The following is a 12946-nucleotide window of genomic DNA, read 5'->3' as shown; positions in this document are numbered from 1 at the left end:
ATGATGGCACCAGATTTAAAATCAGGGGACCATCAAACTAAGAAAGGTTCATCCATTGAGTATTCCCGTCATCTACATCCAACCTTATGGCTGCCCGTGGAATAGTTTTTGAAATAGTATCATAAAAGCCAAAGATTTATAAACGACAAGGTGTTGCAGTGAATTAAATCCAGTCTCAGAGCTTTCAGGTTTCACCCTCTGATTTGGGGCCAGCAAGTGTGACGCAATTAACAGGAAGTAATTTGTTCGCCATGCTTTTATGTCTGTGCATATTCTCATTCATCCAGGTCATAGTGAAATTCAGCCAAGAATTGAACTGAACACACCTGGACTTCGGACTCTCAAAGACGAGTCGCCTCTTATCCAAGGGGTTTCATCAGTTTGTAGTTTAAAGGATTCCTTAGCACAGTCTCTGTGGAAATTGAATAAAATGACACAAATACAAGATCCTCCTGTACACTGCATGAATTTCTATTTATCTTGAAAGAAACCCAATAAAGTGGACTTTCCCACCCAACACCAAAACCACACCGAGTTACTTAGCAACAACCATAAAACATTTGTAAAGGAAGCTTGCTGGGGTAATAACTAATTGTGTTGTTTATTCGTGTCTTTTTTCAACATGCAAGCTCTCCAGAAGCTGGGCTGGAAGCCAAAGGTTTTGTTATCTAACGGATTGGCCTCAGTGTTTTGGTTGAACTCCACTTTAATGTGCTTTAACAGCAGCTCTGCTCTACAGCGTCCTCCCCTGTGGAATTTGAGCTCACCCGCTGTTACCAACCGAAGGGCTCCATTATGGTGACATACAACTTATCTTCGACTCCAACGCTTTTTTTTTTTTAAATGAGAATGACGAAATCCACAGGGAGGCAAGCTCTACACTACAGACCAACTACACTGACGCAAACACATGCACATATTTAAATCATTGCTAACGTGTAACTGTCGCCCACTTCTTAATGACCTCCAACAGATTTGAGTAATGTACCCATTCAGAAAGAGTTCTCATGAGTTCAGAGCCCCGGATGAATGATTTCTTTCCCACAATGCATGCAGAACTGAGCTTCTCCGAGAAACTGCCATTCTGTGACAGGCGACTCACCAAAGCCGCTGTGGTGATAAGCTGAGAAATGGCACCATCTTTAGGTGGCTCCTTAAACTCGATATTCAAGTGTAGATTCATAGAAAGGTTTCCACGGACCTACTCAATAATATCTGTTTTTAAAGATCATTTTAATTAAAGAAATAGAAGTAAAACTTTCAGTACTTACAATGCTTAATGAATAGCGTACCAAACCCTCTGAACTCTGCGCAGCTTTAATGTTTCTTGTGGATTTTTGTCTTTTAAGGTAACTTGTGGCTTTATCAAAACTGAATTTAACATGTTAAACATGTCAGAAAACTATATATTTTTTCCACAATAAACAAAAACATGACTAGGGTGCACAGCAGTAACTCTCCAAACCTGCTATTTATTTATAAGCAGTATTAGCATTAATTGCTTATAACACACTATAATAAGCAGGAAGGATCTTGCGTCAAAGACTATAAAAGCTTCCTGTGTTCACCCCATAAGTGGAAATTGTCTGAAAAACAGTGTAAAAAAACCCCACAAACACTGATATTGCGACTACATGACTAATTTTGTGTAGGTGCCCCTTCTGTCGCCAAAACAGCTCTGACCTGTTGAAGCTTGAACTCTAATAGACCTCTGGCAAAAACACATTAGCAGCAGGTCCCAAGGTTTCCCAGCAGAACATTGTCCAAAGCATCGCGCTGCCTCTGCCAGCTTCCTTCCTAGGCGACATTTACACATCCCATCATCCACATGCTGAAAAAGAAAACGTAATTAATCAGATAAGGCCATCTTCTCCCATTGTTCCCTGTTCCGTTTTTTTTTTTTTTGGTGAACCACTTTATCAAAGTGGTTAATCAAATGAATGACATTTCTATCTCTTCAGCAATGGTGCCAACATGGCCAAAATGACGCCACTTTGAGAAAATTCATATGTTGAATATAACCTAATTGTACTTGCCAAAACCAAAAGGATTTATTCATCCATTATTCGAGCGGCAGGTTCGGGCCGAGAAATGGATGACATAATGAAATCAAATATATCAGTCATTTGCTGTTTTTAATGGTGAATTTGACGTGGAAACATTTTCAAAACTGTTTAATTTTCTGGTGCACACACTGGGGGAGAGAGGCACGCTGGAAATAGATTTATTTTCCTTGTAACACAAATTGCAGCAGTGTGTTGGCTAGGTCTAAGTGTTTGCACTAGAGGAATGTCGCCTATCCAGTAGTGAGGCGAAATACAGCTGCCAAATGCAATCAAATACAAAATACAAGCCGCAAGCAGGACAACAACAACACAAACTGTTTCTGTGGATGGAACACATCATAAAATTATACCCTATTTAACTTTAAAAAAAAACCAAAAAAAATAAACAATTTAATATTTTCTGGATAAATTAAATGAACACATTTCTTTTTACCAGTAGCTGTTAAGTGTGAGCAAAGACACTGCACTGGTTCATTCTGCTTACTTCATAAAAATTAATCATAAGTGCTGCTGCGGAACTTTGTTGGGGCGAAATTATATCTTAAAACAATTAGTCTAAATGCTAGCAGCTACAAATAATGGCTAAAATAAATTACTGCATGTACAATTTTGCAATTTCGTCCAACTCTATGTTGTTAAACTTAACAAAACATTCTCATGATACTTAAACCAAATATCTCTTCTCATATTTGGGATATCTCAACAAAACAAATACATATTCCTCAGTAACATCAAAACCAGCTACTTTTAAAATATATATTCTGTACAATAAAATGAAACCTATGGACATACAGAAACATATGCTTTTCTTTCATCGCTTATTGATTTCTTTTTTTTTTTTTTTTTGTTTCCATCTATACAGAAGTGCTACCAGATGTATCCTGCCAAAGTGTCCACCGAAAAAACCTCAAACTCCACGGCAGCTGTAACCACAAACCACAAACCTACCGACCCGTTCAACAGTCAATATTAATGCTGGACAGCAACTCCTCCAAAGCCTCCAGCTTCTGATTGGCCTCCTCGATCGCACTGTACGTCTGCACGTTGCTGGCAATGTGGTAGCGAATGTCATCCACTAGGGGCACAGAGTCGGTCTCCTGTCGCTCCTCCAACGATGCTGCATCCTCTTTGATGATCTCAGCAAACTCGACCTGCTCCACCAGCTGCGACAGATGGGTACAACAGGTAGTCAGGTCTGAGATATCCCAGGGGAAACCGAGCGCACCAGACCACAAACTCGAGGCCGTCAACCTCCGCTCTTAACTGTTATATTGTAAAATCTGTCCCATATAGCGGCCAAGCTACAGAAATATCATCAAGTGGTCTCAGAGAGGTCTTGAATGTGACTTCTGGCCTAATAACAATAACACTGGATGTAAAAGGAGAATGGAAACAAATAAAAGTAATGCATTAACGTAAAGAAGTCAGGTTATTCTAATCCAAACAGAATGCTGGCATTTATAAAGTGTAAATCTAACCCTAAACTCAAAGTTTGGCATTGGCCATTACTGTTTTAACAATAATGCCATGGCTTTTGAATCTTTCAAATAACTTAAAGTCTGGCCTCATGGTTGAATGTTTCCATGTCTGCCCTTTCTCTTACACCTTGTGAAGATTTTTAAAGACGTAAGAGGGAATTGTTCATTGTACTTGACCAAATTAGAAAATGAATGAACACCAAATACGAATGAGTATATCTAGTGTTAGTGCTAAAATGACCAACTGTGGTTTTACGGGGAGTTTGAAGCCAAACAAAGTCCTCTTGTCCATGTAAACCTTTCCCTGCACCGCATTTTTCTTTATACTGAGCTAAATCCATCTATCCATATATCCTGGGTCCGCCTGATTTTGAGCCAACAGCCAAACATCCCAAACACTCTCCTGTGATCCAGATGAACTAAAGACAGTTTTAGTGTCAACAGAGGGGCAGACACCCACCCGTTCAATGATCTTAGCCATGAACTCTGTGCAGTGATCCTCCAGCCGAGAGAGACGAAAAAGCTTGGCCGTCTTCCACATGTGCAGTACGTTATCTTCACATATAGTCTTAGCCAGCGTCTTCCCACACAGACGCTTCATCCCCGGCAGCAGATACATATCAGCCACGCAGAGGACGTCAAGCACGTTCTCTGTTGTTAGCTTGACGAAGAGAAGAATAGGCAAGCTGTCAAACAATAATGCTGCACATTTGAAAAATTCGATTTACAATGTCTACAATTACTGGTTACCCAGATAAAAATCATATAAACTATGTCCTAATAAATGGAATGAGTTTAAATATCAGGCACATTACATCCCCAGATGTTTGTTGACTTCCTCATTTTCTCCACTTTTTATCCACTTCCCTTCAGACAGAAGTGGTACACTCACCTCTGTGTCATTCGTGTAGATGTAATACATGACGTGGATAAAGACTTCATGGGAGATGTTGTGTAGAGTTATCACTGGGGTGCTGGGCTGAGACTGCAGCTGCTCTCCCTCACTGAAATGGTCCTCCAGTAAGGCTTTAAAGTAATCGCTACGCCCACAAAAAAACACCTTGGGACACATGCAACAAAACCCAAATCATCATCAGTTTAGCGCAAGGACTTTGGTGCGAAGGTTAGTAATATAACTGAATGTTGTGTGAAATTTGCAGTTGGCACCTTGTGGCATAAGAAATCGTAACCATCAACTCTGAAGCAGATGTCAGGATAAGTAGGGAAGTGGTCGACTCTGTTAAACGGAAGTTCTCCAAATCCAACCTAGGTGATTCAACCCCAAAATCATGAATGCAGTTAAATACCAGCAGCTAAGATTTTGTTTTATTTATTTATTTTTTTTTTTGGTTGTCTTTACTCTTAGTTCTGTGGGCAGCGCACAGTTGGCTAACTGAGCCATCTCCTCCTGAAGCTGACAGCTGTGAGGATCCAGGCTCAGGACTTTCACACAAATTCCTGGCTTGTTTGACACTGAGGTATGAGTAAGAGAAAGAAAGGAAAACAAAAAGAATTCATTCATGTGGAAAATCCAGCAGGCTTTTTGAAAGTCCCACACGCTTTCCCACAACTTACCAAATTCATACACTTGCTTGCATTTATTCTCCAGTTCCTCCATGAAATCTGTCATCTTGCACTGTTTAGCAAGTCTCCTGCAGTCCTCCACAAGACTTACATCGATATCCATTCGTCCTGCAATAACATTGAAGAAACTTTTATATGTTTGTGTTGAATTTTCAGTTCTTGTGATCTACATCTTGCATATGTTGCTCTTTTCTCATTTTCCATTACTACTAGTGTTTTCACAAAATGCTCTATTTTAGTTTTCAAGTAGTTTTGTCAAGATGACAATGTTATAATAAAGAGTATGTAAAAGCCCAATTAGAAATCATTGTACATAGCTGAGCTTTAAAAAGACAAATTTAAGAAAAATCCCGACCTGGAAGCCCACAGCGACATAGGAGGCGGAATATTTGCTGCTTTTAAACATACAAACCTGTGTAGAAATATCGCAGGATGGCTCCAAAGGCTGCAGGGTTGATCTGAAATAAAAACAGCGCGTACAGTGTATATGATATGACAGTGGAATAACAAAGAACAAACTACACAGCTAATATTTAAAATGGATTTACCAAAGGATGTTTGAGAGTTATCAAGTTCTTCCATCTCCATTTGGTCTCAAACATTTCAGTGAAGTACTCAGACCGTGCACTGAGGACACAGCGGTGAGCCAGAAACGTTTGCCCATGAACCAGGAACTTCACGTCACTGTGTTGACCCTGCTCCAGCAACCTAAGGCAAAAGTATACAAAAAAATGTCATTAAACCGCACGTAGATCGTCCAGCTGATTAATGTACAAATTCTGAAGGTAGTGAACTTTGCTTATGAATCTGAATTTCTTTTTCACATCAATGGAGAAGAAGACTTGAGTAAAACGACCTGCACTGTGTCGAAGTTAATAATAATTTCTCAATGAACTTTTTGGGCGATTGTCCCTTACATGTGCAGAAAGTAGTTGAAATCATCCCGCTGCATGGCGCGGACACTGACACACTTGTAGTCTTTGAGCAGACGTCGAACCGTGTCATTTAGCGAGCCGTACATGCACCTCTCACCATCAAACGTGTTGGCTTCACATTTGGCACCTGAAAACAAGGAAAGGAAAAAAGTATTATTGTATTATTTTACAGGAAGCGTCAAGGAAATGATGATGCCCGTGCAAAAGTCACGGCATAGTAACGGCTTCCACAGTTTTCTGATTCTCAGTATATTTGTGTTTCCAGTCTCACCACTTGCCAGCAGATACTGGACCAGCTCCTCATGACCACAGAGACAGGCATAATATCTGGAGAACAAGACTGATTACATTTCAGGTCTTTGGGATAACAATGTCATGTTAGTCGAAGAATTTGACTCACCCAGTTATACTTACAAAGGGGTGCTGTCCCATTTATCTCTTATATTGAGCTCCACATCTCTTTGTTCAACAAGGTATCTTTGAGGGAAAATAGAAGAAGTGAAAGCTCACTTTCTACACACTTTACTATACTGGACACTGCATAAAAAAAACAAACAAACATTATTGCTTAATTACATTACATGAGAGGAATTAATCAAATAACAAAGTGAGCTTTGATTAATGGGAACATAATTTACCAAACTAAAAACTTAATGATGTTCATTAAATGAAATCAAATTACATTTTTACTGCTTATTAAGTATGATGTAAAGAATGTGTTAAATTTAATAAATTGTATTACATTTACAATTAAATAAAGAAAAATGTACACTGTTAAATGAAAATGTGAGGAATGGGGATACATTTTATAAAAAAAAAAAATTATATTCTATGAGACTGAACATAGAAGAACATAGAGATTGAACAATAACATGGTTCATTTATTTAAAGCAAGGGAAATTGGATAAATCTCATTTACTGAATGAAATTGAGTGACAGAATCCAAGGGGTCAGTCTAAACATTGGCTGCACCGAGTGGCAACCCTCTGCTGTTGTTGTCATGTTGGTCTTTTGTCACCAGAAGAAATCTTCTGTGATCTTTCCTGCTCGCTACTCTGTCCAGATTGTCAGGCAGGCTAAGGTTTGGTCGGGTACAGCCTGTCAGTCACATGGTAGAAATGACCAAATGCATATCCCGCCTTATTGACTATTTTCCTTGAAATAAGCGTCATGTTGCATTGAAAAAGACTTAAAAGAAGCGACGAAACACAAAAACTCTTTTGGAAAATGCCTACTAAGCTGTTAAATCAAGTGAGAAGTAAATCATTTTCTCATAGACCTCTGCACAAACAGACTTATTGCAGGCGGTCGATTGGCCCCCTGATGGCCATTAGATGGAGAGCAGATTTAAGGCTCCTCCACTTTGGCTTCACAGTTAATGAACATAGAGCCTACAATCCACTTTCAAATCTGACCCATCCCTCTTATCTCAGGTCCAAATCAATCTGATCTTCTTTTGCATCAAATCATCCCAACATCATTGCTGCCACACAAGTATTGAATGATACCAGTTCATACAGGAGACACTTTGCTGCTGATTGTTTACTGTGGGTTTTTATTGGGATGGTTTGATAAAAAAAAAAAAATCAAAATAGACTTTAATGTGAGATGATGGGCGGAGTCTCTGTGCACACAGTATGTCTGTGTCTCCTGCTGGAATGGACACATGTCCTTGTATAGTTAGGTGGCCAGACTGCCCTGGGACAGTCCCGAAGAGGGGGAAATGTCCGGAAGCAGAAAATATTCTCCACGTGAACCCGACACTGTCAGCTGTCAGGAGACGGAGCTGAGCTCAGTAAAGTTACAAGCTAATGTTAGCATGCCTTGCCTGGGATGTTTACGCCGTCTTTGTAAAACGATGCAGTGCTCGGCTTGAACGCTGTTAGCTAGAGAAAGGGGGAAGCTAATGATGCAAACAACAACCGTGTCAAGTGGATTGCATGATCTTAAATGAAGAGCGAGCCCACATATAGCGCCAGCGCGGAGTCTCTTCGTTACCTGACTCTACAAATGTCGCCCTTTCTGCAACTACTAAACAAATCGTGCACGTCCATGATGCCCTCGGTGTTGTCGGTCCTCTGTGATGCATTGAGGCGGCCTGTCTGCGGGACAGGGGGACGATGTCTGCCGGGGATTCACACTGGGCTGTCTCGGTGCTGAGGAAGTTGGCCGGCCTGTCACTGTTTCCTTGCTCTGTTGTTTACAGTCCGCTCCGTTCCTCGGTGTTTTGGTTGAAGAAGTGCAGCAGTCACATGACCAGGGTGCGTTCACGCCGTTTCGCTGCAGTGAAAATCGGGAATCTGGGCGTTCCGTAAAAGGGCGGGTGTTTCTTATCAGGATTACTCCCCCGCAACACATAGGTATGTACTCACTTCTATTTAATATGATGTGATATGTCGGCTGGCTAAAGGATATTTTACAAAAGGTCCGGGTTGTTGTCATTTCTGCCTACCGCTTAAGTTGCATAAGCGACCTGGGGGCTAAAATTCAAAGTTTACGTCATTCACATGAATGCAACACCCGTCGGCGTCCTGTATCTGATTTAACTTGTTTTTTTATTAGGCTTTTTTATAAGTCTGTTTTTATAAATCTTGCCCTGAGCTATATATCCAGGAACAAGCTGTCAGTTGGTCAGTTCTGTTAGTTGAAATTTAAAATTAAAAAATATGATTCATTTTATTTGTAATTCTGACAGCATTGCTTGCCATTAACAACTCAGCTTCTTATACAAAATACACCACAGACGTGTAAACAACAATTGACAACAATTACAAGGTACAAAACAGAACTACCCTCAATGCCACAAAAACCATGAGACAAATAAAAAGCAGTGAACTCTTTAGACATATCACATACATTACATTATTCACATCATCATAAACAATTAGAGGGCAAAATATGGTTCCAAACCATTATTTGTTTATTTTGCATTATGAACTGTACTCATAGATAGCAAACCAAAGCAGCTTAGTAGAACTAAGTGGAAGTTCTTGGGATTTACTAATCATTCTTCCATTTCCAATTTGGCAAGTCGCTTTTTTAATATGGCGATCTGAAGTTGAAGTTTTTCACGCAACATCAGAAGGTTTTCCTTTTGCAGTTTCAGCACATCAGCCTGTAATCCCTCTGGGAGTAGAAAAATCCATACAAGACACACATTTAATTACATTTTAAAATACATTTGTCATTAAATGTGCCAAAAAATAAAATATATAATAAAAATCTGTCTCATATCATGGTAACAGTCATTCAGTTACTTTAGCATGACAAATGACCTTTTAGTAGGGATATTTGACTTTGCTGATAATTCTTTATTAAAATTACAGCAAACAACATTATCTTATTTGAGTAGTAAACCAAATACAAAGATGTCATAATGTTTATTACAGTTAAATGAAATCTGATTAAATATGTTCAGTAGTTACTGCATTTATACTTTGCAGGAAAGATAATACAGAAATTCTTTCACAGTTATACACTTTCGTAACTTGCTCAAATCTGGCCCATATCTGGTGGTCATCCAACAGTGTTGGTTTACAGCCACGAAAATTTTCTGTATATGTGCCAGAATTGAGTGAATAATTTTGCTGCATGGGAAAAACTTTGTTGGCATTAGAATTTGTGAAGATTTTAAGAATTTTAAGGAAGACAGATAATATCTACCTCAGAGCACTATTATTCAAATTTAAATGATTATAGACTGCAGATGAATCCTAAAAGTGGGATGTCCCATCTTTAAAGCCCATACTTTTAATCTGTAAACATATTTACACGAGGCGCTCCCAATTCCCAAGCATCCCCCCTTATGATTTGTACCCATGCATTTCATTGAGGCAATGCTGCACTGCAAATGACAAAACACACGAAGTACAGGTAGGTCTACTCAGACAGTGCAGGCTAGAGTACATTACAGTATTGCATGATACCTGTGACAGCCTTGTGATCAGATGCTTGCTGGGTGTTACTATTGTTACGGCTTTGGCCACCATTTGCCACCCAGAAAGGAAGAGCACCATGTATCTCTACCTCAACCGGGTAGTGGTCGCTCACTCTGAGGGCCTGTGGGAGGTATCAAAAACTGAATGAGCAACACCACCAGAGCTGTTAAAAAGCCATTAAAGAGAAGATAAAGTGCATTTGTAACATCCACTGAAGACATGAACTCACCATTTCTTCCGTCAAATCAAACTCTGTGTGGAAATTGAATGGCTTGGCTGAATTGGGAACAACAGCTGCGAGCATGTCTTCGCCATACACCACAATCCTGTTTGAGAAATAGTCAGTTCACGCCATTGAGCAAAATGTAGAAAGTATACGTGCATTTTCTTTGTGTCGGAAATAATCCTTCCACTACCCTCTGCTTTCTCTCTCAAAAAAACAAAAAACAAAACACAAAACAATTTTTTTAAACTATAATAATACACATGCCTGTCATAGGTGTGATCATTTGATGTATTCGCAGTCGTGTCCACTTCATCCCCAATCAGCCAATGGAAATTCTTGTCACTGCGAATACGAATGCCCTTCATTTCTTTACTTGTCACGTACGCACCATCTGCGTTGAAGTCACCCAGGATCATGATGTTCTAAAGGAAAAACAGCCATTTCAGTATCACTAAAAATATCCTGTAGTTGGGATATAAAAATACAGAAAAATGCTATCAAATGTGGCCTCAGTACAACCACGTTAAAGAGATTATTTATTGGCCATGTAACTGGCTTTATCCTGATATTAGAATATAAAAGAGATGTATAGGTGGTTATAGGTCTAGCTTAGTGTAGCGTGAACTCATCAATGCACTGCAATGACGCTCAAAGAGTGCAGAAAAAGGATTTAGCTCACATCAGTTTTCCATTTGTCTTTGACCGCCACAAAGACGTCGTACAGCTCATCCAGCTCTTTTTCTGAGTCCAGTGGTGTAGTGTGAACTGGGATCAGAACTATGTCCTTCAGCACTGTAAAGAGAAAGGATATTATAAAAACCACCCTTCTTCAGTAATGTTCCATCATGACATAATGCAAATGTGTGCTCCTGTAAGATCGACTGAGCTTGATAAACCTGCTGCCTGTTCGCATTCATGTGTCAAATGAACTTAGACTTTTTCACTTCAGAAAAACAAACAAGTATACATACAGACATGACTCAGACGTGCCACAGACAAAACCCCGGCTGATCAGATCAACAAACAGTGATCCTCAGGTGATAACTCCCTGTCACTCCCAACAGGGATGAGACTGACCTGCGTTGTGTGGTTTGAAGTGAAGGATGTATGGCTCCCGCGCAAAAACGTCCACGTTATTCACCTGGTTGTCTTCATATTGATAAGAGTCAACCAAGCTGACCACATCATCCCTTCCAACAGGACAGAATCACTTTAAGTGTCACTGTTCAGTAGTTGGATTAAATAAGTATTGTAGCAGAGCAAAAAGATTTAATCTCACCTGTAGAGAAACAGGAATTGCTCCTTGTATCTGTTCCTTCCCAGTCGGGTGCTGATCTGCAGATCATAGTGATGAGTTGTGTTGACCCTGAAATGAGCCGGACAGCTACAGTAAGTATAAATACTGCGTTGTTAAAAAACCATCAACGTTATTTTCTCCTGTTGGAAATGAAAATTGTGAAATGACCTGTTCAGTTCATTTAAGAACAGTTTTACAGAATCTCCGCTCACATCCACCACTTCCAGAATCAATATGACGTCGTAACGAGACACAATCTATAAAAAAAACAAAACCAAGTAAAACTTGTCAGTTGAGAGTAAGGACAGCCTTTTGATGTCACATGCCATTCCAACCTTCTCTGCATTTCAACTTGTAACAGCTTTATCAGATAAAGAGAGTTACAGGGGAATATAAAAGTACCCTTTTCATTCTGACAGAATAAAATGTTCGGTAACTGGCCAAACCAAAACCAAACCAAATCACCTCCTCTTTGACTGTTCACTCTTTTAAACCAAGGCTGCCTGATAAACCAATAACAACTGATTCATGTTATCTCAACAAAGCCAGTGAATTGTGTTTTACCTTCACCAGAATTGATAGGACATCTTGATCCGAGACTTTTGCCACTCCAAACCTCCTCACGTTGAATGAAGCAATTTTCATTCTTGAATGAAAAACTGACAAAATTCCAAAAATGTCTTTTCACAGAATATATGTACGCAGCACCGACCTAACACACCTCCAGTCTTGTGTTGATCTCTGGAAATCACCCAGCGTCACTGGAACAGAAGTCACCTCAAGAATAAAAGTGTTTTCTTAAGGCAAGGCGAGGATTGGACAGTCAGCCTCAAAAGGATTTAAGCTTGAAAAGAAAACAAAGCCAAGGAGCACAGACACATTTTATTGGCTGCAACCAGTTCTCACCAACAATGGCAAGGGATTTCTTTAATGAACAGTTTAAGTCGAACGTTACCTCTGTAGAAACCTTTTTTTTTTTTTGCCCAGAGAACAAAGAGTAAGCTTCTTTCTTCGAGACCAGACCAAAAAGCTCCTTTGTGTCTCTAAAATTACAGTGATCACTCGTAGATGTCATATATAATGATAGTGTCCCATAGACACTGCTATGTTTTACATCCAATGAAGCTGACACCAGTATGTGGTGTTTGATAAAATCTGTTTCCTACACACACTCATTCAGCACTGAGGTGCATGATGGAAACCGATTTAAGGCTTAAAGCCAATACAGATATTCACTGTGGTTCCATCAGCACTCTAATCCTTTATGAGTAAATCGTTTGGGATGTCTAACATAGATCACATTCCTGACTATTAAGTATCGCTCAAAAGCAGCATGTTTGAAATCACAGAGCAGAAGTGAATTCCACCAAAACATGGAACAAAGGGGGGGCGGGGGGGCGGGGGGGTAGGTGGGAGAACAGG

At 39.7% G+C, this 12946-nt stretch overlaps 2 protein-coding genes across 4 annotated transcripts; both read right to left on the bottom strand.

The window, feature by feature from the left end:
• Positions 1–2118: 2118 nt before the first annotated feature.
• abtb1 (ankyrin repeat and BTB (POZ) domain containing 1) lies at positions 2119–8338 on the bottom strand. 2 transcript variants are annotated; one of them, XM_029506053.1, is made up of 12 exons: positions 8062–8338; positions 6478–6540; positions 6335–6390; positions 6046–6190; positions 5677–5836; positions 5541–5586; positions 5120–5236; positions 4905–5017; positions 4712–4810; positions 4437–4604; positions 4005–4205; positions 2119–3229 (listed from the first exon to the last, which is right to left on the bottom strand). In XM_029506053.1, the coding sequence occupies exons 1-12, from the start codon at positions 8115–8117 to the stop codon at positions 3023–3025; spliced, it is 1431 nt and encodes a 476-aa protein (XP_029361913.1). In that variant the 5' UTR covers positions 8118–8338; the 3' UTR covers positions 2119–3022. The 2 variants fall into 2 exon arrangements, with proteins under 2 accessions (XP_029361913.1, XP_029361911.1); XM_029506051.1 differs by lacking the exon at positions 8062–8338 and adding an exon at positions 6983–7640.
• A 292-nt stretch (positions 8339–8630) lies between these two features.
• Positions 8631–12459, bottom strand: LOC115046010 (deoxyribonuclease-1-like). Of its 2 annotated transcripts, none has more exons than XM_029506062.1 (9): positions 12089–12459; positions 11693–11781; positions 11507–11593; positions 11305–11417; positions 10907–11019; positions 10492–10649; positions 10231–10327; positions 9997–10122; positions 8631–9178 (listed from the first exon to the last, which is right to left on the bottom strand). In XM_029506062.1, exons 1-9 carry the CDS (start codon positions 12167–12169, stop codon positions 9068–9070), a joined length of 975 nt encoding a protein of 324 aa, XP_029361922.1. In that variant the 5' UTR covers positions 12170–12459; the 3' UTR covers positions 8631–9067. The 2 variants fall into 2 exon arrangements, with proteins under 2 accessions (XP_029361922.1, XP_029361920.1); XM_029506060.1 differs by having other exon boundaries at positions 8644–9189; positions 9990–10122; positions 12089–12408.
• Between the last annotated feature and the right edge of the window lie 487 nt (positions 12460–12946).

This window comes from Echeneis naucrates, chromosome 7 (genome assembly GCF_900963305.1).
Source record: "Echeneis naucrates chromosome 7, fEcheNa1.1, whole genome shotgun sequence".
NCBI lineage: Eukaryota > Metazoa > Chordata > Actinopteri > Carangiformes > Echeneidae > Echeneis > Echeneis naucrates.
Note: the sequence above shows the minus strand (reverse complement) of the source record. Positions and strands in the feature narration are given on the sequence as shown.